At 48.7% G+C, this 25510-nt stretch overlaps 1 protein-coding gene across 3 annotated transcripts in view; it reads right to left on the bottom strand.

Annotated features, from left to right (window-relative positions):
• ALOX5 (arachidonate 5-lipoxygenase) overlaps positions 1-25510 on the bottom strand; it is a 48106-nt gene that overhangs the window by 12504 nt on the left and 10092 nt on the right. For 2 of the 3 annotated variants that reach the window (XM_003994181.6, XM_045040333.1), the window contains 4 exons: positions 24844-24925; positions 14549-14671; positions 4885-4991; positions 2935-3107 (listed from right to left, as the gene is read on the bottom strand). In XM_003994181.6, the coding sequence (XP_003994230.1) occupies positions 2935-3107; positions 4885-4991; positions 14549-14671; positions 24844-24925 (485 nt within the window). Of the gene's footprint in view, positions 1-2934; positions 3108-4884; positions 4992-14548; positions 14672-14989; positions 15137-24843; positions 24926-25510 lie in introns of those variants that run through there. The other variant, XM_019813525.3, reaches the window with a different exon arrangement.

The following is a 25510-nucleotide window of genomic DNA, read 5'->3' on the forward strand; positions in this document are numbered from 1 at the left end:
TAACTGGAGGCTTCTAGACCCTCGTGAAAGATGTTGAAACCCACAGCGGCAGGTTGATAAGAAAGAGAGTGCAGACAAAGTACACAAGAGAACATAAATTCCAAAGAATGACGCTGCAGGACTCCATTTACATGGTGTTCACAACTAGGCAAAGTTGAGCGTCTGGAGGAGAGACAGGGGCAGGTCTGCAGGGGTGGAAGCTCTGCTGGGGTGGGGCAGGGCTGAAGGGGCAGGGGGGCAGGGTCTGCAGAGGCAGGGTCTGCAGGGTCCAAGGAGGTCCTCAGGGTTTGGGGGAGGGTGGGCTCTTCAGGGTCAGGGGAGAGCCTACAGGGGCAGGAGGGGGTCTGTGTTCCTGGGTAGGGTGTTCTGTGTCCTGGTCTGAGGCTGAGGCATGGTGGCATGCTGGGGTCACTTGGTGAAAATGCATCGAGCTTGCTGACACTCCTGATTGCTACTCTTTGCTGTGGTTATTAAAAAAAAAAGTTTTAAGTTTGTTTATTTTGAGAGAGAGAGAGTGCAAGTGGGGGAGGAGCAGAGAGAGAAAGGGGGAGAGAGGATCTCGAGTAGGTTCCTCACCGTCAGCGCAGAGTCTGATGTGGGGCTCAAACTCAGGAACTGTGAGGTCATGACCTGAGCCGAAGTCGGATGCTTAACCGACCAAACCACCCAGGAGCCCCTCTTTTCTGTGGTTATTATACTTCAAAAAAAAAAATTGAACGTGCCTGGGATTTGGGGAAGGGAGAAAGCCACCTTTTGCGGAATACACTTGGATCTTCTAGAGGGGGCCCAACCTGAGTGCTGTGAGGGTTCCCTTCACAAAGCTGGGGCCCGCTCAGTCAAGAGCTTGAAGAATTTGGGTAGAGGACCGGTGGCAGGTCGGGTCCACAGGTGCTCAGGTGAGATGTGTGTCCACAGCTCTGCCAGCTGGGCCACCGAGCACATGCTTCAGGAATCCCGCCGAGGGGGACCAAAGACCAGAAAGGAGCTAAGGGCCTGGTCCTTAAGGACCTTCCTCCTCCACCTTCCTCCTTCCTCCTTCCACCTTCCTCCTTAAGGGCCATGGCCGTCATCTGACATCAGTGATGAGCTCGGAGCAGTCTGTCCGCAGTGCATGTGGGACAGGGGTGGGGAGGACGGAGTTTGAGGACCATCATAAGTACTGCACAGAAGGAGTGGCTGCCGATCAAATCTTGAGAAGACTCTGGTTGGTTAAGGTGATGATGCCAGGCTAACAGGAGGCCCTGGGAACCCAGGCCAGGTAACCGAGAAGCCTGGGATTTGGGCCTGTGCCTGGGGCATTTCTCTGTTATTTTTCCCACCTCGTCTCTCTGGGCCTCAGTTTCATCCTTCTGAAAAGTGAGGGGGAAAATCCTATCTCTTAGTTCTGATGTTCTGGGATTCTGTAGTAGACACTGGTGTTTTGTCTGTCTGGTGTCCCTGTCCTCTCTTTTTGGTCCTCGTATTCCATTTTTCTGGCCCTAAGGACTGACTCAGGAAATGAGGAATTGTGCCATAGGAGATGAGAGATGTGTGTGTAAGAGATGGGATAGTGTGTGTGTAACAGATGGCAGGTGTGTGTGAATGAGACGGATGGTGTGTAAGACTCTAGTCAGTGGCGGCTATAAGATTATTGCTTCATGACCAAAACCACAGCTAAATCTCAAGACCATCACTCACAGGAAAGATGACCATTCTGACAAAGAAAGCCACCCCCCACCCCCGCCACCTCCGGAGGTGGCAAGGACTCCCAGGCAGAAGCTGTTCCCCTGCCAGAGAGCTACTAAGTCCCTTCCAGTTCTAGGATTCTGTGGCTTTCAAGGTTCTTTGATTCTCTGATTTGAATTGTGAAACCTATAGCCCCTGAAGCAATATAAATCTATCCAGAAATTAAGTCTACAAAAGAATACTGCTCTGTGTGCATGCATGTGTGAGTGTGTGCCTGTGTGGGGGCATGTGTTGTCCTTGTCAGCTGTCCATGTGACCAGGTAGTGTCCTGGGGCCAGGGCAGGGTGAGGGCGAGGGGGTTGGGACCACCTGCCATGGGGCGTGGGACTCCCAAGGTAGTGTCCTGGGGCCAGGGCAGGGTCAGGGCGAGGGGGTTGGGACCACCTGCCATGGGGCGTGGGACTCCCAAGGGATGTGAGCCTGGCAGGTGGCTCCAGAGTCAGGTAGGCAGGATGTGGGGCTGACAGGTCTGTCCACAGATGGCACAGACCATCCCTCTCTAGCTGGGCCCCAAGGCAAGCTGAGCAAACAAGACGTGGTGACCGGAAACAGAATGCCACCTAGACACCTGGGGGGACAGGTGTCGAGGGCCCCGCTATCCTGGATCTGGTGGAAGAGGTCAAGTGACTGGAGAGCAAGGGCCATTCCTGTCCCTTAAGTCCCTGCAGGTGAGCCAAGAGGAGGGCTGGGGAGAGGGTGAGGGCAGAACCAGGAGACACTAACATTTCTAGTTTGAAAGTTAAAAATTCCATCCATTTTCTCCCTTCTTTTTCTGTTCTGATACAAGGTTTGCTTCTTCCTCCAGTTTCCTCACCTTTGCAAGGTGGGTGACAATTTGATGACCGTGGGTGTAAAGCATCTCTCACAAAGCCTGGCCCACAACTGACCTCCTGCTCAGAGGGAGTTCTTTGCGTTACTGATATCGATGTTGAAAATATGGATACATTCCCAGCCCCTGAGCATTGAGAAGTATCCTCCTCAATCCCTCCTCCGGCACTAGTCACGAGAGTTTCCATAAATGCCCAGGGAAGGGAAGAGATCGCTTTCCCGAGGGCAGCCGATTTCGCCATGGGCCCGGCAGACAAGCCCGGAGATCGTGGCCTGTGGGCTGGCGAGCACTGGCCAGCAGAAAGCGGTTTCCGCTTGACAGAGGGTGACCTGGCCATTTGAGCTGGCCCTGGCCAGCATCACCAGACAACCCGGTCCTACCTCGATCTCCTGCTCCAAGGTGAGGTTCCTCTCCAGGCTGCACTCCACCATCTCCGTGGTCACAGGGAACTTCTCGGGCAGCTTCGTACAGCGCTGGATCATCACCGGGTTGCAGCCATTCAGGAACTGGTAGCCAAACATGAGGTCTTCCTGCCAGTGCTTCATGACTCGCTCTATGGGGGAGAAGATCGTGGCCCTGCCTGAGCTCCGAGTGGGGGCAACCCGGGCTGCAGCCCTCCCGACCCTGGCTGGTTGGGCCAGAGTCGCTGCTGGGTCCCTTCTCCCAGGTGTTTGCTGCACAGCTGGTCAACCTGGAGCTCTGCTTGCTGTGCCCAACTGCTTGGCCACCGGGTCAGGCCATGGCACCACCTTGTCTTCCCTGAGCTGCCCTTCGCGGCTCAGAAGGTTCCAAGGAATCCCTTTCTCAAGAACAAAACCAAAAATGGGCAAATGGGATCACGTCAAATTAAAAACCTTCTGCACGGCAAAGGAAACAGTCCACAGAGTGAATAAACAACCTGCAGAATACAAGACACTTGCAAACTGCACATCTGATAACGCATCATCTCCAAAATCAGTAAAGAACTCCTACAACTCCACAGCAAAAAACCCTGATAACCTGATTAACAAATGGGCAAAGGACTTGAACAGACATTTCTCCATAGAAGACATGCAAATAAATGGCAGGTATATGAAGAGATGCCCGATGTCACTAATCATCAGGGAAATGCGTTTCAGAACAATGAGCTATTGCCTCACACCTGACAGGATGGCTGTTATCAAAACAAAAGACAACAGGTGTTGGTGAGGACATGGGGAACCCGGAACCCTTGTGCATGGGTTGGTGGGAATGCAAAATGCTTGGCCGATGTGGCAAACAGTAGGGTGGCTTCACAAAAAATTAAAAATAGAACTTCTGTAGGATCCAATGATCCTGCTTCTGAGTATTTATCCCAAATAATTAAAATCAGGATCTGGAAGCGAAATCCGCACTCCCATGGTCACCGCAGCACACTTCATAATAGCCAAGATGCAGAAACAACCTAAGTGTCCATTTACAGAGGGACAGATAAAGGAAGTGTGTTGTATACATATGATGAGATAGCATTCAGCCTTAAGAAGAAGAAGGATATTCTGCAATATGAGATGAATGTCGTGGGTGAACGTGGAGATGACATTATGCTGAGTGAGATCAGCCGGTCACAGAAAGACAAATATCACACGATTCCATTCACATGTGCTGTCTAACACAGTCAAGCCCATAAAATCAAGGAGTGGGCTGGTGGCTGCTGGGGCCGGGGACGGGAAATGGGGAAATACGGATCAGTGAGTGTAACATTTTAGTTAAGCAAGATGGATACGTTCTAGAGATCTGCTGTACAACATTATGCCTCTGGGGAAAAAGGGACTCAAGGCCTTCCACCCCGGATGGAGGGAGACGGAGGGGGATGGAGGGGAGCAGAGGCGGGGGAGTCTTGGGGAGGAGTCCACAAAGGCAGTCTTCACCTGGTGCTTACTTCAATACCCGTCCCTCACCCATCATTCCCATTTCCTTATGTTTCTGTTGCCGTGTTTTCCTTCCGTGCTATCCCTGGCAAGTACAATGCTATTGCTTCACCAAACACATCCTACTCCAAGGGAACCCAAAGTCGCTTTCATGCAAATCCTTAAAACACAAGCTCCGTTCTGCCTTTACTCTGCTCAGAAGCGCCACAAATGGCCGATTCGTGTAAACACAAAGCTCTGATATTTCTGAGACTTGATGAAGCGAGGGTGAGGGTGATCAGTCTTGAGTGTCCAAAGGAGGAGAAACCTCTGGGCAGGAGGGTGAAGGCCAGTGAACGCGGGACCCGGGGCACGGGTGCCCAGCCTGTCGGAGCGGGGCGGGACAGCCCTTTCCAGTTCCCAGGCAAGTCTCCCCAGCACGAGAGACCCCAAAGGCACACTCACCCGAAATAGTGTTGCTGATCTTGACGAAGATTTTCTCGAAGTCGGCGAAGTCGCTCCAGGAAGACTGGAACATGTGCATGAAGCGGTTGATGAACAGGTTCTCCATCCTGCAGACCAGGAGACAGCGTCCCCACTGGCACTCGCTCTGGCCTTGCCCCCCTCTGCAAAGCCCCTTCATATTGTGGTCTCATGAGGCCTCTAGACACCTCCTGGGCAGCAAATCAATGAACCCAGGGCAGCTCTGAGGAGGCAGCTTTGTGGAACCAGGACGGAAACAGGTACCTACACCGATGCTCTCCCTACGGCATCTCCCCAATGAAAGAGACTGGCCGCTGCCCTTGAGAACTGTCCACAGTGCCTCCTGTCCCATCCACGCCTGCTTTCGTCCATGCCTTCATTCATTCACTCATCAAACTTTTGCTGCCCCCCCTCGGTGCAAAGCGTCCAGGCACAGAGTGCCGTTATCTCCTCTGCAGCTGCTCTACCTAGTCTCCTGGGGTTTTAGGGGATGAGGGATTCCATCGAGCACATCCTTTGCTTTCTGCTTAACTCTGGCTCTGTGCTTGGTGCTGAGGGAGATAGTTTTCCAAATGCTCGTTACACAGGATAGCAAAATAAGCCAGGACAGGAGCTTGATGAATTTAAAATGCAGGCTGCAGGTACTCAAGAGTGAGATCTGAGTGGCCTGAGCAATCCCAGGGGCTGGCTGGAGGAGGCGACTGTGGGATGGGCCTGGGGAAGGTGGGGAAGAGTGAGAGGTGTCCCAGACCTCCCTACCAACTCAAGCAAGATGGAGGACAGAGGCAAGGGAATTCTGGCCAGTGCTCATGGGACACACTCTGCCTTAGTTTCTCTCTCTCGGCCACACCCACCGCTGAGGATACCAGGCAGTTATCGTGTCTCTTCCCCACTGTCAATGTTCACTGTCCACTCCTCCAGAGTCGAAGACTCCTAACTGTATGTCGTCGCTTGGGGCTTTTCATGGAATACCCAGTGCCCCTTTTGTCACCTCCTGAGCCTATGGGGTGTCTGGAGGGCTCGCCTCTGCTTCCCCTGCCCCTTTCCTTCTAACAGCCTCTCCATTTTCCACTTCACAGTTTGGCTGTTTGGAGTTGGGGGCAAAGCTTCCTGAGGAGGGCTAGCCGCGTTCCAGGCAGAGCAGGTGGCCCGGAGGACACAAGCCACCGGAGTTATCCCGAAGTGGCACGGAAATGACTGCCCCGAGCTGGAGGTTCGACGGGGAGGGTGTCTCTGGCAACCTCGGCCACACGTTTGTTTTCCGCAGGCGGGACCGGGTTTAACCATGGGCACAGTGGCATGCTATGGCGTAGGCTGCGGGGATGCAGGCTAGCGAGGCTCTGGGTCTGCGGGTTCTGTCAGGAACTGTCCATGCACAGGGGACTGCCAGGCACTGGTCGGGGGCCGGACCAGGGAGTCTCAGAACCCCCGACCCAAGTGTTTGTGTTTGGACACAAATCTGCATGGGGCTGGGAGTCCCCGACAGATGGCAGCTGAGATGGTGCTGGCCAGCACAGGGGTTAAGGGCCCGGCCTAAGATCCCAGCCCCATCGCCTCCCGGCCACGTGGCCCTAGGTGAGTCCCTAATCTTGCTGTGGCTCGGTTTTCTCTTCTATGAAACGGGCACATGACTGCCCCCCGCCTCGCAGGGCTGACATGATGTAAACACTGGTACATAAAAAGAATTCCACAAACATTAGCAAGTCGTGCCATAATTATCACTCACTGTTAATATTAAAGGCTGCAGCCTTAGGTACTGGCGTTCTGGGGGACCAGCAGACAAGTCCAAAATCCTGTCTGCAGCACAGCACTTTACCCTCTTCCTTCCACTGGGTCTTCCTCTCATTCACTCATCCTCTTTCTTCCTTCACACCCAATTCATAAAAGAATCCTCACCTCCTTCCTGGTCTTTTCTTCCTGTCCTCTTTGTCCCCGGAAAGTGCTCTCATCCAGGGCACTGGTGACTTCCTAGCGGCTGCATCGGAAGGGTCCTACAACCCTAACCTCCCCCGATCTCTCTAGTGCATCTGACAACCAGCTCCTTTCTTCTTGACACTAAAATGCTGAGCCTCTTGGACCACCATGGTACTTTCCCCCCCTCCCCCTCTCAGGTAAAGGCTGGGCTCCTTGCCCACCTTCTGACCATTTCCCCACACAGACCTCTACTCTGGTCCCCCTGGCTCACCAGAATTCTCACTGCCTAAAATGCCATCCCCTCTACTCCTCCAATCAGCATAGTAAACTCCTATGCATCCTTCAAAACCCAGGTTGGGCATCTTCTCTCTTGGAAAGCATATTTCTAATGCAGTCCCCCTCCCCCCTCCGCCCCGAGTTACTTCCTCCCCTACACTCCTTTCCTAAGGAATAGCTACTCCATGCTATTATGATGAACTATCCACAACTTGGTCCCACTATACTGTGAGTTTCTTGGAGCTGGCCCAAAAGGCCACTTTTGATTCCTCTCTGGCCCCACCCCACCAGGAGCTCAATAAGCATTTGTCAAAGCAGGAGCAGGAGTGGCTCCTCCAGCCCTGCTCCTGTAGGGGTAGAGGAAGCCCAGCAGAGCTAGCAAATGGGCAGGGGCAGTGCCTGAGGAGGCAGCTCCCCAGCAGGCTCCTGCCTCGGGCTCAGGAATGAGGAGAAAGACCTCCCTAGCATCCAGAATGGAGACACTCGAGGGAACTCACCTAACGGTGTGCCGGACAGCACCGTGGGGCCACTGCAAACAGGAGCTCACTTAAATCTCTTAATTCTAGCAGCTAGGCCTCATCAGTCTCATCTTACGGAGAGGAAACCGAAACAGCTCTCCCAAGATGACAGCTAGAGTTTGAATCAACCCTGGTTGCCAGGCTCTAAATGAGGCAACCTTTTGCTTTAAAGGGTAACAAGTGATGGGTTGATACTTGTTACTGTAATTTTAATAGATGAGTAGATTTTTTTTTCCCCAGGAAAGCAAAGTACGACCACTCGCTGCTCTGAGTCAGGTCCAGAGACCAGCACGAGGGCTTGCTGGGAATGCAGACTCTCTCCCCACTCAGACGCCCTGATCAAAACCTGTGTCTGCCAATGTCCCACACAGATCCGCGTGCATGAGAATGCTTGAGAGAAGGTGTCTGGACTCCTGTTCCCTCACTGGGCAGCCTGGCTGATTGCTTGTCCTTACCACCTTAAGCAAGGATGGCTTGGGGCAGCTGCCCAGTGTCCGGGAGGAGCTCCGCTACTGTAGAATGAGCCTTGCAAAAACAGCCACGTTCAGTTAAAACTGCACCTTCCTTTACTGAGTTTGTTTCATGGCAGGAGTTGGCGTTTTCTTTTTCTAGTCCCGGGGCAGGCTTGAGGTAGACGTGGGGGGGGTGGGCACGGGAAAAGAAAAGACAGGGACCACTGGTACTGAGAACAGTTCCAGGGTCCAGGCATACAGTAGGCACTCCATAAATGCCAGTGGAGCTAACTAAAGTGAAGAGCTGAGAAGGACACAGGGGAGTGAGGAAATAAGAAGGGGAAAGGTCCTCCTCCCGCCTGTGCCCTGTGGGACACCTGCTCCGTGGGGTCTCCCGCCCAGAAAGGCAAGCCAGTCTGCGGAATTGGGAGAGCACAGGGGCCTTAAACAGATTTCTTTACACCAGGATTTCTCAAGGCCTAACAGTCCTGGAGAGCAGGGGTTCTCAGTGGTCCCCAGACCTACAGCATCAGCATGCGTGGGACCTTGTTAAAAATGCAGATTCTTAGGCCCTGCCTCAGACCCCCTGAATCAGAAACTCTGGAGGTTGGGTCCAGAAATCCAGATTTTTAACAAGCCGTCCCCCCCCCCCCCCGCCCCGAGAATTCTGCTGCAAGCTACGGTTTGAGAACCACTGCTGAAGACGTTGCAAGGTCTTCCAAAGTAATCTGACGGCCGAACACACCCTTTTTTAGGGAAACCATACTTAATGCTTTGTTATGTCTTCTTTTATGATCCTTTTTAAAAAAATTTTTTTACATTTATTTTTGAGAGAGTGCAAGCAGGGGGAGGGGCAGAGAGAGAGGGACAGAGGATCCAAAGCAGGCTCTGTACTGACAGCACAGAGCCCGGTGTGGGGCTTGAACTCACGAACTGCGAGATCATGACCTGAGCCAAAGTCGGACACTCAACCGGCTGAGCCACCCAGGCGCCCCTTTTATGATCCATTTTTAACAACAACAACAACAACAAAATGCTACTTTAGCAAATATAATTGAAATTCCCCAGGTTGTCTGCCTTTTAGGTGGGAGGTCGCCCCCCCTCCACATTTCCCCAACATATTTATCTTCCAATGGGATGCATGTCTGATTGTCTACCAAATTTGATAGAGGTAAACAGGGTTGATATATAGACGTCCAGACATCAGTTAGAAGGAGGGCGTACACGGCTTTTAAAATTTCCCAGATCAGGGGCTTTTGGGTAGCATTTGTGAAGTTAACGGAAGAACACTATTTTCTACGAGTGCTTCGGTCACGTGGAGCCGACTTGTTTCTGAGCTGGGATGACACTAAGAGGGCGTGGGGTCTTCTTCCTGCACAGAACCCATCACGGCTTTGGTTTCTGGAGAAACGAACAGCCCCACCCCAGGCCTCACCACCCTGCTCCCCCTCTTCCCCCCTGCGCTGGAACTCTGCCCCATCCACTCATCCCCTCTGTCCCCTCTAGGCTCCTGACCTTCTTCATCTCAGACACCTGATCCCTTCTTTTCACCACCAACTCCCCTCAAGGAGCTGCCGTACATGTGATTTTGCCTGGTCTCCAAACAAGCAGCAGAGACTTGTCTAGGGGGCCGGGAGCAGGGGGTAATGGGGTTACAGCTGTCAGACCACACTCCCCCCGGCCCCTCCCTGGCACAAAACCTCTGGCCCTTGGCCCTGAGCCTGGATGGCACCTCCAGAGGCTGCCTGGGGCTTTCAACCTCAGCAATGCCCCTAAGCTGAACTCATCTACCCCCAGCTTCTTCCCCACCCCAGCTTCCCTTTTTTTTTTTTTTAAGTTTATTTATTTATTTTGAGAGAGAAAGAAAGCACAAGTAGGGGAGGGATAGAGAGAGGGAGAATCCCAAGCAGGCTCTGCACTGCCAGTGCCGAGCCCAACGTGGAGCTCAAACTCAGGAACTGTGAGATTGTGACCTGAGCTGAAGTCGGTTGCTCAACCGACTGAGCCACCAAGGCGCCCCCGCCCCCTCATCAGCTTCCCTTTGTAACGATCACTCCATTTGCCCAATAACCCAGATGCACACGTCAAGGATGCCCTGGGTGCCCCCCTCAGTCTCTCCCCATTTTGATGAATTCCAACTGGATCCCGGGTCCATCCACACCACATCCTGCATTCTTCCCTACTCTCCCACTCCCCGTCTTCAGTCAGCCCCTTCCCCACCTCTGGGCTCTCTCATCGGGCCCTCAAAGGCTGCCAGGCCACACTTCTGCAACGTGGCTCTGACTTCTCACCCGTCTCCCTGTTTCTCACTGAGCACTGCAAATGCAGGTCCAGAGCAGTCCATGAAGGCTGTAACCGTGCTGCCCCTGGCCCCCAGGAAGATGTCTGTGCTTACGGCGAGGTACCCCTGTGACTTTAGGGAGAAGGACGCTCCTTCAAGGAGCTGCCTCCACCTGGTCTCATCTGGCAGGAAATGCACAGTGGGTAAGGGTCGAGCACCTTGGTCTTGGCACCAGGCTGGTGACCTCTCCCAGAACTCAGTCATATTTCTGCACTGTTCTACCTTACCAGGAAGGAAGCTCTTTTTCTCAATTTCCTTTAAAGGTACATTCCCTTATCAGCCTGCCAACCTCCTGCAATCGAACTCCGGGGCTGCAAACAGTGAGTAAACATACAAGCTGCTCCTGCTTTGATGCCCCCAGGAAATGTCACAACTCACTCGGTTCTGTGAGCAGGCCCAGCCACAGGTGACCTCTGCCCAGAGCTGACCCTGCCCGAGCATCCTTGTCCCATCCCTCTAGGCCCCTGCCTGTGTGCCTGGCCGGTGACAAGGTCAAGTCAGATGCCCTTCTACTGTGAAGCCTTCCTGGACTCCGTGACAAGGTAACACCAGACAGAGTGACGGTAGTGACAGTCCCTCTATGAGTCCTTGAGGGGAGAGGCTGATCTGAGGGCAGGTGCTCAGCCAGGTCCTGGCTGGCCTGACCCCATTACCAAAAATGGATGGAAATTAATGCTGTTTTTAGGGAGAAACTTCTCTGTGCAGGGTTGACACATGGCCCCATTATATTCTCACAACGACCCCGAGTAGGAGCTGTAGGTGAGACACTGAGGCTCAGAGATGTTAGCTTCCCAAGATCACCTTCCACTGGCCTAGAGCCCTCTCCCATGCACCCCTCATCTCCCTGGGGTGGGGGTGGAGTGCTTTGAGCTACCTCCCTGAGGTCTAGTCCCCTTGGCTCAGGCTGTGCTCTCCTCGAATGGAGGGACACATCTCTTATCTCCTTCTTAGAACCTCATGGTCCTTAGCCAGCAGAAGTGAGGCTTAGCTGATGTGACCAGCTGTGCTGTACCAGGAGGGGCTGAGGGCCCATCTCAAGATTTCTTAGCTGTGTTCCTTCCAACAGTCCATAGCTCAAGGGGCCAAGTTACATGGCAGATGTGGAGAAAGGTGGGTCGATGTGTCATTGGAGAAACGGTGGTTTGTATGGCCAGTGCTGGGGAGCACAGGGGAGGAGACCTCACTCAGGCCTAGGGGATTCTAGGCGCTTCTTGGAGAAGGGTCACCTCATCCAGGTCCTTAAAAATGAGGAGTTGGATTTCTCCAGGCCAAGAAAGGAAGGATGGTATTCGAGGTGGAGGAAATAGCTCATGCAAATCAAGGGCACGAAGATGCCCCGCAAACTGGTGCTGGGCGCACGTGGCTAAAGCGTCCTGTGCATCTGGGGGCAAGGGAGAGGGCAGGGGAGCTGGGCAGAGAGGTCTGGACTCTCGCCTGTAGTTGGGGTAATCACTGAGGGATTTTAGATGGAGGAGTAAAAGAATTAGATTTGCCCTTATAGAAGGAGCCTCCAAAAAACTGTATGTGTGCTTGAGAACGAACTTCCAGTTGCTGTGTGGGATGGATCCTGGGGAAGCAGGTCGAAAGATGTTTCTGAATGTCCCAGGGAGAGATGACAGAGCTGGGAGGGAAGGAGATGCACTCGGAGACCCCAGGAAATAGACGTGACCCCACATGCAACTGAGTGGAGGATGAGGCCAAGGGAGGCATTGAGGCCAGTGGTTTCAACCCTGACTGCACACTGGAATCCCCGCGGGAGCTTTTAAAATATAGGTAGAGGTGGGCTACAGATGCTGGTTTAACAGTTTGGGCAGGACAGGCTGTGCCGAGGCAGCATGGAAGTAATATTAAACACACTTCTAGGATGGGACATGTGAGAGAAGAAAGGTAATTGTGTGTGTGTGTGTGTGTGTGTGTGTGTGAGAGAGAGAGAGAGAGAGAGAGAGAGAGAGAGAGAGAGAGAGAGAGAGAAGCAGGCAGAGAGAGAGAGAGAAAGCCAGAGAGAGAGGCCCAGAGGGAGAGAAAGAAAGAGAGGACGAGAGAGAGAGAGAGAGAGAGAGAGAGAGAGAGTGTGTGTGTGTGTGTGTGTGTGTGTGTGTGTGTGTGAAGTGAGGGCCCATGAGGTGATAACAAAGGCCCCTGAGGGGTCAGAGGCCAGTGGGGTCAGACTCCCATTTTGACAGAGTTTACTGAGCACCTATTCTGTGGCAGCTGCTGTGCTAGGCTCCGGAGGTACAAAGATGACAATTAATTCCAGGAACACTGAGCAGACATAAGAAAGGCACAGCCTGGCCTTCACTCCACCGTCCATCCACCCACTCACCATCTATCCATCCACCCTCCAGGTATTTCTCCACCAACCGTCCACCCTCCTGCCCTCCTTCCATCCTCCCTCCCTCCACCCTCCCTCCCTTCCTCTTTCCATCCACCCTTCCACCCACCATCCATCCATCCATCCATCCACCCACCATCACTCCACCATCCATCCCTTCACCATCACTAAGTAGAGGTGGGATGATTCCCCAAAGCAGTATCTTCTCCTCTGACCTCACTGCCTCTCCATCCTTATCATTTTCTCTTCAAACTGCCCCTCTCAGAAGGGGTTTCTGTCCTGCTTGCACCATCCTGGTCAGGGCTCTGCCCTACCAAAGCCACCTGCCTTTGGGGATCCCTGGGTGGGAAATCAGATGTTTAATTGCCCTGATGTTTCCAGGGAACCAGATGTTGGGTACTACTGCATTACTAGTCCAGATGTTGGGTTTTAATTTTTCTCCCCAGTTGGTCCCAACTGTAGCAGGGGAAAAAATCCCCAGCTTTGGACCCAAAGAGATCTGAATGCAAGTTCGGGTTTTGCTGATTTCTGCCTGAATGACCTTAGGCAAATTCCTTGACCTGGATCCAGGTTATTTACCTGGAAGCGTTCAAGAACAGTATCTACCTCCCAGCGTGGCTGTGAAAGTGAAAACAGATGATTCTAGTAGAAAATGCCCACACCTAAGAGCCCGGCCCTCGGCAGAGGCTTGCTAAGTGTTAGACCCCTACCACTTGTTCCCTCTCAGGCAGCCTGAGGGACACCAGTGCAAACGGCCTTGCTAATGCGAGGGGGTTCCCTACAGAGGCTGATTATGAGGCTGTGTGTGTGTGTGTGTGTGTGTGTGTGTGTGTGTGTGTGTAGAGCGCTTCCAAAATGTCCAGAGGAAGACGACTTTGGCACAGGCCTGAGTGTGGTCTCTTGTGCTTACCTTTCAGAAGTCTGACCAGAAGACGCCCTTCTCAAGGGGAGCAGCCGGGCACTGAGCAAATGTCACCGCAGGATATGCCTACCTGAGGCCAGGGCCCCGTCCTGGGAGACTCTCTTCCTGGCTGTGGGGCTGGCCTGGCACCAAGAAGTGCTGAAGCTCCACAGGGCATTCTATGGCTCCATCAGGTGGCAGAACCACGGATGGAGAGTTTTCTAGATTTGTATGCTTGCGGGAACTCCCCAGAGTGCCAAAGTACAACTTCAAAGGCTCCTCCACTAGCCCTGGGACGGGGCTGGGGCTCCCTGTTTTTAACAAGCACCCAAGGAGTCTCAGGGTTTGGCACACTTTACAAGCCCTGCCGTTATTCAACTGCAAAGAAGGAGCCCAGAACTTGGATCTCTGCCATTTATTGGCAGGGGCCACTGGGCAAGGTATGTGACTTCCTTATTCCTCAGATTCTTCAACTGCAGAGGGAGGATAATCGTGCCTACCTCAAGGGGTTGTTGTGATAGACAACCCGGGGGGATGGGTGTCAGCGACCAGCACAGGCGTGGTGGCCATTACTACCGCAGAGCCCTTCTATCCAGGGGACAGCGTGGACCCTCTCCAACCCCGAATCGGCTATAGGGGGATGAGATATGGGTGGGGTGGGCACTCCAGGTAAAGACCTCTACCTTGGGCTGACAACAGAGCTATGTTTGGTGTCTGGAGCCATCCAGGTTATAACTTTGTTTAGATACAGGCTACCCTGCGGTTGCACATCGGATACGATCAAGTGATTTGGGAAGACCAGCTGAGCTGCTCCCCAGCCCAGAGCTCCCACAAGGAAAGGACTGAGGGTTCCATCCGCGGCCCTGGCCCCTGGAGGGACTGCCCAGCATCCTTAGGTTCTTGGAAACTCACGCTTTGGAGTAGTTCAGAACGAAGTCCACACCCTTCTCACTATCAAACTGGATGTCTCGGGGTAGATCCTTGTGGTATTTGGCATCGATACTCAAGGGGAAGCCAGGGTTCCACTCCATCCATCTGAGCATGAATAAAAAGAAGAAAACTGTGTAAAATGCCTGGCCTTTGGGCTGGCCCCTCAGACTAAAGCCTGCCCCTGCGGTCTGAGGATGTGCCCTCTGTCAGGCCGAGACGTTATAGCTGAGTGTGCATCCGTGACGTACTGGGACCCCTCCCGGGGTCCGGCAGTAGCCTGCTTTGCTGTGCCCTGAGCTTCACAGCAGGAGGTGTGAGGTCCCCTGAACCTGAGACTGGGCTCACAGCAGAGGAGTGGCGAGTGAAGTAGGTGTGCGCCACTGCGTAAAAGGAAGCCGAAAAGGAAGCATCAGAAGACCTCACCGATTTGATGGGACATTCAACTGCCTGTCTCCCTCGGCACAGAGTTGCCTTGCTGGTCACCGGAGGTAGAAAGGGTTGAGGCCGCTCCACTTCCAGGCTGAACTGAACAGCCAGTGTCCCACCAGCTCGGTCAACGTGCCCCTGGACTGTGTGTGGTGGCTGGGGAAAGGGGACAGTGGGCACGCCTTCCAAGTAAGGTGTCCAGGGCAGCACGGTGATTGGACTTCGGACACAGACTGCCGCCAGTGGCAGGTTTAGTGACTGTTAAAATCAAAATAGCTCCCCCCCAAGACAGGCCATGCACTGTATCCAGCCCACATTTTCAGATACCGGTGTCCTTGAAACTTATTCTGCAGCATTGGGCACTTACATTTTGTTTTTTAAATTTTGCTGTTTTTTTTCTTACGGCAAAACCAAAACTAACCCAAAGTGTCTGTTCCTTTAGGGCAGGGAAAACGATCTCGTATTTATTTAAAAATCAAAATTTACATTCTGGGTTAACAGCTTTTCACTTGTATTCCTAACTCCCCTTTTCTGAAACCTTTCTCACAACAGAAAGTAAAGCACTGAGAGTTGAGGTCATGAAAAAGTCTGGAGTCCCTTTAATATCATCTTGTGCTATTACTGTCCCCAAAATCCCCATGGTTTTTCATGCTGTCCTGTTGGCCAGGTAAGACTCCCATTGGGACCACAAGAGGCGAACAGGAGCTAGGTATGGTCGCCCGGAGCAAATGCATTTTGAAAAACATTTTCTGTTGCATGGCACTGTCATTTATCACTGTTGGTTTACTTACAGTATTCCATTTTCCTGGGCTTTAAGAAAACCTTCTCTATTTGTTGTTTGTATTAACACCAACGCTGATAAAATGTAGACAGGTGTACAACGTCAACTAATCTACTGATTTTTCCCCCTTTGTTTTAGAAAATAATTGATTTTCTTGGAACCTCCTGCCCCACTGCTGTCCCCCCCACCTCCTGAAGGTGGCAGCACTAATGGATGGACGCGCCCACCTTCCGTGGTCTGGAGACTACCGCCTCTCAGTGCGTGGAGACTGTGCGGTTTGCCAGCTCTCCAGCAGACGCCTGTGTCCCTTTTCCAGTGCAGGCCACTGCTACCTGAGACAGCTGACAGGCTGACCTGCACAGGGGCCAAAGATCTTCGTGCCCGTAGATAAACAGGCAAAGAAAAAAAAATCACACTCCACAAGGAGTTGAACACGCCAGGCAGAGGAAATGAAGATGCAAAAAAGACATTTAATTTCTTTTTTTAAAGACATTTAATTTCTTAAAAAAAAGAAGTGTTAAAGAGATACAGTAGAATGTAAAAAGATTTTCTTTTTTTTCCTTTTTTTAAAGTAGACCCCATGCCCAACGTGGGTCTTGAACTCACAACCCTGAGATCAAGAGTCAGATGCTCTACGGACTGAGCCAGCTGGGTGCCCCTAAACAGACCTTCTGCAGCCACAAAACAAAACATGATTTCTGAATTGAAAATTCAACAGAGAAATGGGAAAAGAGAAGAGTCACTGTGAGATCTAATTTGTTTCCTGCACAAAACGTATTCATTAAGGAAGTAATTACTGAGCACCTGTCATGTGCCAGGCACTGCTCTGTACAAAATGGAAGAAAACATAACACAAATACAGAGCAAAAACACAAAGAAATGGAAGCCATGATGGGGATTACGGAGGGCACTTGTTGTGATGAGCACCGGGTGTTTTATGGAAGTGATGAATACTGTATACCTAAAACAAATATGACACTGTATGTTAACTAACTGGAATTAAAATAAAAACTTTAAAGGAAAAGAAAACACAAGAGACATGAAAGGCAGACCTAGAAGATTTAATATGCAGAGACTAAGAAGTCCAAAAGGAGAGAGAGGAATATAGAGAGAAGTGAAAATCAAGAAATAAGAGAAAAACTTTCTTAAGTTGAAAAGACCTCAATTTTCAGAGTAAGTCCTAGGTAGAAAGAAAGGGGAAAAGGGCATGTATAGATATATACTTACTACATATTAAAATGTCAAAGAGAGAGAAGACTGTGGGGGTAGGGGGGAGAAAGAGGGAGGGAAACAGAGAAAGTAGGGAGGGGGAGAGGGAAGGAGGGAGGGGATGGAAGGGAGAAGGGAAGGAAAAACAAGTGTGGGGAGAGAGGGGAGGGAGGGGAGAGGGAGGGGGAGAGAGAAGGGAGGGAAGGGGAAAGGGGAGGGAGGGAGAGGGGGAGGGGGAGAGGAAGGGAGGTGGAGAGGAGAGGAAGGAGGAGGGGGAGGGAGGGGGAGAGGAGAAGTGGAGAAGGGAGGAAGGAGGAGGAAGGAGGGGGAGAGGGGAGGGCGGAAGAGGGGGGAGAGGGAGAGGAGGAAGGAGGCACACAGAGACCAAACAACAGGATGGAGTAAGTGGGAGTGGAGCTCAGAAACTGGCTTCACAGCCCATGCACATCCCACCAGGCTGTGCCAGCTCTGTGTGCTATGGGCATCATCCCTGGGCAGTAGGAAGGAGTGTGTTATGTAGTAAGTGACACCGGGATGTCTGACCCCCTACTTCACATCATGTATAAAAATACATGGCAGGTGAGTTAAAAGCCTAATGTCAAAAAACGAAATTGTAAAAGTTAGACAAAAATATAGGTATATTTATGTAACACTGGGGTGGGGAGGGCCTTGTTACGTAAAGCAGGAAACCCAAAAGTTATAAAGGAAAATCAATACATATAGTTAAGAAAATAAAGAACTAAAATCTGCGACACAAGCAACAGTAGACAAATGACATATACCATACTCATAACGAAAAGGTGCTATCCGAACACACAAAGGGCTCCTTTAGATGAATAATAACGAGGACACAGAAAAATGAAGCATATAAATAGACAATTCAAAGAAGAGGCAATGCACAGAGGCTTAACTCACCAGTGGTCAGGGGAATGCAGATTAAAACAACCATGGGGTCCAACTTAGGGGTTTTTAGATTGTCAAAAATATAAAAGATTGACATGATCAGGTATGTCATATATATACATATACAACTGGAAAATTGCACCAAAAATTACTATAACATTGTGAGAAAGGATTTTTGTTAGTACTTTTAAAAATGAAACTGCTAATTTGACCCAGCAAGGTGAGTTCTGGAAATTAATCTGACAGTAATGAAATCACCAGGACATCAAGCTGCTTGTACAAGGTTGCCTCTTGCCACACTGTTGGTAATGCCGAATACACACACACACACACACACACACACACACACACAGCAAACAACAGGGGAATGGCTGAATTCACATACAGCGAGAAATATGTGGCAACGTAAGAATGAGGAAATCAATGAGATACTATTTCAGACACATCAGACCGACACCAATGAGAATGTCTCAAGATGCAAAGTGTGTCAATGATGTAGGGAAAGTGCAACCCTAAGAAACAGCTGCTAGGGGTGAAAACTGGCAGAACCCCTTTGGAATACCAGTGGCAATATCTAGAAAACTCACAGTGTGGTCTGCTATCCTGCAGGTCTACTTCTAAGAATATTCCCTAGAGAAATTCTTCCATAAGAGCACCAGGAGACTGATGAGAGAGCTCACTCTGGTGTGGCTTGTGACAGCCAGACATTAAAGACGGTCTACATGTCCATCAGCAGGAGAGTGGGTGAGCCTGGTGGTTTGTTTGTGCAATGGTGTGCTATACAGGAGCTAAGTGAATGGATGACACCTGTCTGTGTCAACCGGCTGCCCTTCAAAACAGAATGACGAGTGAAAAAAAGCAAGTCACAAAATGATCAAACGCTGTAGGTTACAAACCACTACTCTATCCGCTGCTGTGTGTGCGTGCACACCAGCCAGGTGCATAGTCACAGTGAGAATGGGGTCAGGGCGTTATGACCTGCGTGGGCTTCTCCACTTCTCTGCCAGGCTGACTGAGGGACGAAGGCCAGCTGGGCTTGCAGCTCCCTGACAGATTGGTGACTATTCTTACTTTACTTCCAACTCTCATCTGGAAGCTCGAGAGTTCGTGTGAAAGAGGAACTCCTAGATTATGCAGACGGTGCAAAGTTCAGTGCTTCCTGAACGGAAGCAGAGGAGGGCGTCTGAAGAGGGCAGATGAGTGGAAGGAGGAAGAAACAATGACGATTAGATCTAAGAAGAGGGATAACTATTTCACTGGAAAAGCCCTTGGCCCCATCTCCCTGGACCCTGTCAAAGCCCTGTCCCTGTGAAACAAACACACCACTGAATCCACTGCTCCCTAATAAAGGGGTACTTCCCAAAGGGTGCTCCACAGAGTACTTGTTCTGTGAGATGTTAAGAATTGTACGTCCAACTCTCTTGGGAAACACTGGGTGGGAGAAAAAAATTAACCACAGTCCACTACCACAGAACTTCTCAGAATTCTCACTGCTTATGTGCATCGGGAACCTCCCGGAGGAGGAGGAGGTGATGAACAGTTTCCCAAACTTGTCTCACCATGGGGAGAAAGTTATGGGGCCGCTGCTCCAGGGCACACTTTGGAAAATACTGCGTTAAGACAACATGCCTGCAAGACTAATTTATCAGCCATTAACATCTTAGTCTGAATGACAGTGGAACTGATAAAACTTCCTGTCCACTCTCCTAACAGGACACAAACTAGCCTGATTCTCTGAAAGCTGTTTAATGTCACTGCAAACTAGGATTCCTTCTTTCCACAAGGCCAAACGCACATGGGATGCTCACTGTAGGGGCTCTGACACAGGTGGCTGAAGTGGGGAGGAAAGCTGAGGAAGGAGCTCAGAAATAACAATGTTTTAAGACGGGAATGGTGGTGCAGAGCTTTCGGACAACGCCTTGTGCACTGCACCAAACACAAAAGTCCCAGAACGCATCACATGGTGTCTGAGCCCAGAGGCTCACACACGAAAGTTTTAAAATAAACCACAAATTCATAAATCTTTAACATTACTCAAGTATAATCAGATTACCCTCCTTCACCTGATATAAAGACATAAAAATTTTATTTTAAAATTTTATTATGAAATCAAACATATAAACACATGTATGTATGTGTGGATATGTATATGTATGCACACACATGGAGAAAAATGCACAAAACATCTGTATAACCAACATTCAGATCAAGAATCAGAACGTTACCAGTATCCCCACACCGCACCTGCTTTCCCACTTAGCCTCCCCTGATCACTGTCCTCCCTTTTATGAGAATCATTTCTTTGCTGTTGTCTATTGTCCCACTGCTATGTAACTGTCCCTAAACAACAGACTTCCAAACTCTATGGATTGGTCAGACATGGTGTGCCTCACTTCCGGTATCCAACACTGTACTTGTGAGGTTTGCCTATGTTGCTCGGCATAGCAGCAGGTCATTGACTGCCCTTCTTTTGCTTTATTGGATTAAAGAAGCCTGACATACTGCATACTCTTTGTAGGAAGTTATACCATAGAGACATACGTGGAAAGCTGTCATGGTCATCACTCCCCAAGAGCCTCGCCATAGCCCAGGTAACCATGCTGACTGGTTAGCATGAGTCCATCCATTCTTCTCCCTTGGAAGGAGTCACAGACTCAAGGTCTACAAAGGCCAAAGTAGGACCTGAAAGATGCCTTGACACAGACAGCGGACAGGTATTGGACTGAGGAAACCTGGGCCCTGTTTACTCAGAACTCCACAGCGACCGTGAAACAAATTTATAGGCTGGATATAGCCCACTGACCACCGTTTTCCAGATGAGCGCTCTAGATCATGTGTTATTTCCCAAAACAGCTATATTGAGTTGTAATTTACATACAATAAAATTCACCCCTTAAAAGTATCCGATGAAGTTTTTTAGTGTACTTACAGAATTGTGCAGGCTTCACCAAAGTCTAATTTGGGGATATTTTCACCCCAAAAAGAAACCTTGTGCGCATTAATAGTCACTGTCCGTGTCCATCCCCAACTTCCAGTCCTGGGCAACCAATAGTCTACTAATCTGTGTCCACAGACTTGCCTGTTCCAGACATTTCATAAAATAGAATCATACAGTATGTGGTGTTTTGTAAATGACTTTCCTCTTTAGCATAATGTTTTTGAGGTTCATGCATGGTTTAGTATGTATCCATAGTTCATTCTTTTTAATGCCAAATAACATTCCATTATATGAATATACCACATTTTGTTTATCCATTCATCAGGTAATGGAATTTATGTTGTTTCCACCTTTGGGCTATTATAAGTGATATTGCTATGAATATTGATATAAAGCTTGTGTGTGTGTGTGTGTGTGTGTGTGTGTGTGTGTGTGTAGAAACCTATTTTCATTACTCTTGTGTAGCCACCATGCACAATAAGAAAAAAGGGATAGAGCTGCTAGTATGAAGTCTGTCCAAGATTTGAGAAGCTGTGGGGCACCTGGGTGGCTCATTTGGCTGAACATCTCTGACTCTTGATTTTGGCTCAGGTCATGATCCCAGGGTCGTGGGATCGAGTGCCATGTCGGGCTCTATGCTGAGTGAGAAGCCTGCTCAAGATTCTCTCCCTCTCCCTCTGCCCCACTTCCCTGACTTCCCCCTCTCTCTCTAAAAAATAAAAAAAAAAATTTAAAAAAGGTTTGAGAAACTGCTAACCTGTTTTTCAAGGTGGCTGTACCATTTTATATTCTACCAAAAATGTTTGAGGGCTCCAGTTTCTCTTTTTGATTCTAGTCATCCTAGTGGGTGTGACGTGGTATCTCACTGTGATTTTGATTTTTGCACTTTCCTGACGATTAATGATGTTGAGCATAAATGCTTGTGGGCCATATATTTTCTCTGGAGAAGTGCTTCTTCATTTTTTTATGGCCAAAGTATTTTCCATGTATAGACATACCACATTTTATTTACAGATTCATCAGTTAATGGGCATCTGGGTTGTATTCACCTTTGGTTCTTATGGATAATGTAAGCATTCATATACAAGTTTGTGTGCGGACATATATTTTCGTTTTCTTAGGCATATGCCTAGATGTGGAACTGCTGGATTATCTAGTAACTCTTGATTTAACAACTTGAGTAACTACTAGACTGTTTTCCAAAGCAGCTGCACATTTTACATTCCTACCAGGAGTGTATGAAGGTTCTGATTTCTCCACATTCTCACAACTCTTGTTATTATCTGACTTTCATAGTAAATGTGAAGTGGTAATGATTTGCATTTCCCTAGTGAATAATGATGTCAAGCATCTTTTCATGGACTTATTGACCATGTATATATCTTCCTTGGAAAAATGTCTGTTCAGATCCTTCTCTATTTTTAAATTGGATTATTTGTCTTTATTATTGATTTGTGAGAGCTCTTTATATATTCTGGATACAAGTCCCTTATCAGATCCATGATTTACAAATATTTCATCCCATTCTGTGAGTTGTCTTTTCACTTTCTTGATGGTATCCTTCAAAGCACAAAAGTTAAAATTTGATAACATGAGCTTATCTATTTCTCCTTTGTTGTTTAAGCTTTTGTTGTCATATCTAAAAATACTCTGCCAATGCAAGGCCATGAAAGTTTACCCTTGTCTTTTTCAATGTTTTAGTTTTAGCTCTTACACTTAAGTATTTGATCCACTTTAAGTTAATTTTTGTACGTGGGGTAAGGGTCCAATTTCATTCTTTTGCATGTGGTTAGTCAGTTGTCCCAACACCCTTTGTCGAAAAGACTATTCTTTCTCCATTGAATTGTCTTGCTGCCTCTGTTGAAAATTAACTGACCATAAATGCAAGGGCTAACTTCTGGACTCTCAATTCTATTTCATTTCTCTATATATCTAACCTTATGCCAATACCACTATTGTTTTAATTACCACAGCAGTGTAGTAATTACTGATATTGGCAAGTGTGAGTTCCCAAGTTTTTTTTTTTTTTTTCAAGATTATTTTGACTATTATGGGTTCCTTGCATTTCCTTATGATTTTTAGGATCATCTTGTCAATTTCTGCAAAAAAGTTAGCTGAGACTTTGATAGGGATTGTGTTAAATATGCACACTGCTTTGGGGAGTACTGCTATTTTTATAATATTAAGTCCTCTGGTCCGTGAATGTAAGATGTCTTTCACCTTATTTAGGTCTTCTTTAATTACTTTCAACAATGTTTTGTAGTTTTCATTGTGTAAGTCTTAGACTTCTTTTGCTAAGTTTATTCATAAATATTTTATTCCTTTTGATGTTACTGCACATGGAACTGTTTTGTTATCTTTATTTTCAGATTGATTATTAGCATACAGAAACACAACTGAATTGTGTATATTGATCTTTTATCCTGCAACCTTGCTGGGTTATCAGTTCCAATATTTTTTTTTGGTGAACTTCTTAGGATTTTCTACATACGAGATCATTTCATCTATGAATGGCAGTGGTTTTACTCATCGCTCTTTAACGTGGGTGCCCTTTCTCCCCTCTTGCCTAATTGCCCTGGCTAGAATCTCCAGTACAATGTCACACAGAAGTGGCAAAAGCTGACGTCCTTATCTTGTTCCTGGATCTTAGGAGGAAAGCATGTAGTCATTTCCCATTAAGAATGATATGAACCGGGGGCACCTACCCAGCTCCACTGACTGAGTGGAGCTTCCGACTTCAGTTCAGCTCACAACCTCACAGTTCGTGAATTCAAGCCCCACGTTGGGCTCTGTGCTGATACCTCAGAGCCTGGAGCCTGTTTTGGATTCTGTGTCTCCCTTTCTCTCTGCCCCTCCCCCCACTCGCACTCTGTCTCTCTCTCTCTCAAAAATAAATAAACGTTAAAAAAATGATATTAATTGTAAGGTTTTTTATAGGTGCCCTTACCAGGTTGAGAAATTTCTGTTTAATTCCTATTTTTTTTTAGCGTTATTCAATCATGAAAGAATGTTGGATTTTGTCAAATGCACTCTTATATGTCTTTCGAGATGCTCATGTGTTTCTTTGTTCTTTACTGATATGGTGCATTACATTAATTGATTTTTGGATATTAAACCAACCTTGCACTCTTGGGATAAATCCTATATTGTATCATATCTTTTACACGCTGTTGCATCCAGTTTGCTAGCATTTTGTTGAAAATGCTTACATCTATATCCATAAGAGACATTGGTGTATAGTTTTCTTATGATGTCTTTGCCTGATTTTGGTATAACACCGATCTCATTCAATGCACTGGGATGTGTTCCCTCCTCTTGTATTTTCTGGAAGAGCTTATGCAGGATTGGTACTAATTCTTTAAGCATTTGGTAGAATTAATCAGTGAGGTCATCTGGGCCTAGGATTTTCTTTGCGGGAAGTTTCAAAATTACTGATTCGACCTTTTGGCTTGTGATTGTTCTATTCAAGTTATTTATTCTTAAGTCAGTTTTGGTCGTTCCTATCTTGCTAGGACTTCTCCATTTCACTCAAGTTATCTAATTTGTTGGTATACAACTGTCCATAGTATTCCCTTTTATACATTTTAATTTGTGTGAGGTGGGTACTGATGCTCCCTCTCTCCTACTTTAAAAAACTTGAGTTCTCTCCCTCTTTTTTTCTTGGTTTGTTAGCTAAAGATTTGCCAATTTTTTGGAGATTATTTATCACTTTTATAATAGAATTATTACCAGAAGACATAAAAAGTGAGGGGGTAATCACTACAATAGGAGGTGAAAGAACATTAATGTAAAGCCAAGCTTTTGCTGCCCCATTCCCCCTAGATGCTGATATGGTTTCCCCACAGTTTTCTCCATAATGCACTTTACCATCTCTGCCTGGACAGTGGAGGTCAAGTGGGTCTTGGGGATCGAGGAGCACTACAGGGCACTCTTGGCCTGGCCATTGCTTACCAGCCGTGGTCAGCCAGACGCTGTGGGCAGAGTTCATTCAGGGCTGTCTGGTCTGACGTCATAACTCACCGATACTGTTTTTGCCGTGTTTCCAGCTCTTTACGTCTGTGCTGCTTGAGAATGTGAATTTGGTCATCGCAGGCCAACTTTGCTGTGAGGAAAGGACAGGTGTGAGAAGAGCCACAGGAAGAACGGTAACAACGTCCAATATTCAGGTTTCCCTCACACACCTGCCCATGCATCATCTTTACATGCATCATCTCATTTAAGCCTCTGAACGCTTCCCCAGTTCATGTGTAGGAAACTGGGGCTTAGGGAGGTTGAATAGCTTTGCCTTTGACCTTTGCCCAAGGTCACACACCGAATGAGTGGATTTTCAGCACAAGACTCATATCCATGCTCTTAGCCTATTATAAAAGACAAATCCAGTGTCCCCTCTTACTGCCTGCTCATTCGGCAAGCTGGGGGCCCTGCACCCTGGAGCTCTGAGAATCATGTCCACATACATGAGCCAGGCTTGGTGGTCATCAGGATTTACGGGGGCAGGCCAATGATTCCCTGGAAGGTACAGTGTATGCAGCAAGTTGCCTTAGCTTCCCCACATGTAAAATGGGTATGATAATGCCAATGTCAGGGTTATGGTAGGAATTTAGTGAGCACTTCACACAATGCTTGAAACCCAGTAAGTGGGAACAATGACTAACATTATTGTCCTTACAATCATGATGGACCTAGG

Source organism: Felis catus, chromosome D2 (genome assembly GCF_018350175.1).
Source record: "Felis catus isolate Fca126 chromosome D2, F.catus_Fca126_mat1.0, whole genome shotgun sequence".
Taxonomy (NCBI): domain Eukaryota; kingdom Metazoa; phylum Chordata; class Mammalia; order Carnivora; family Felidae; genus Felis; species Felis catus.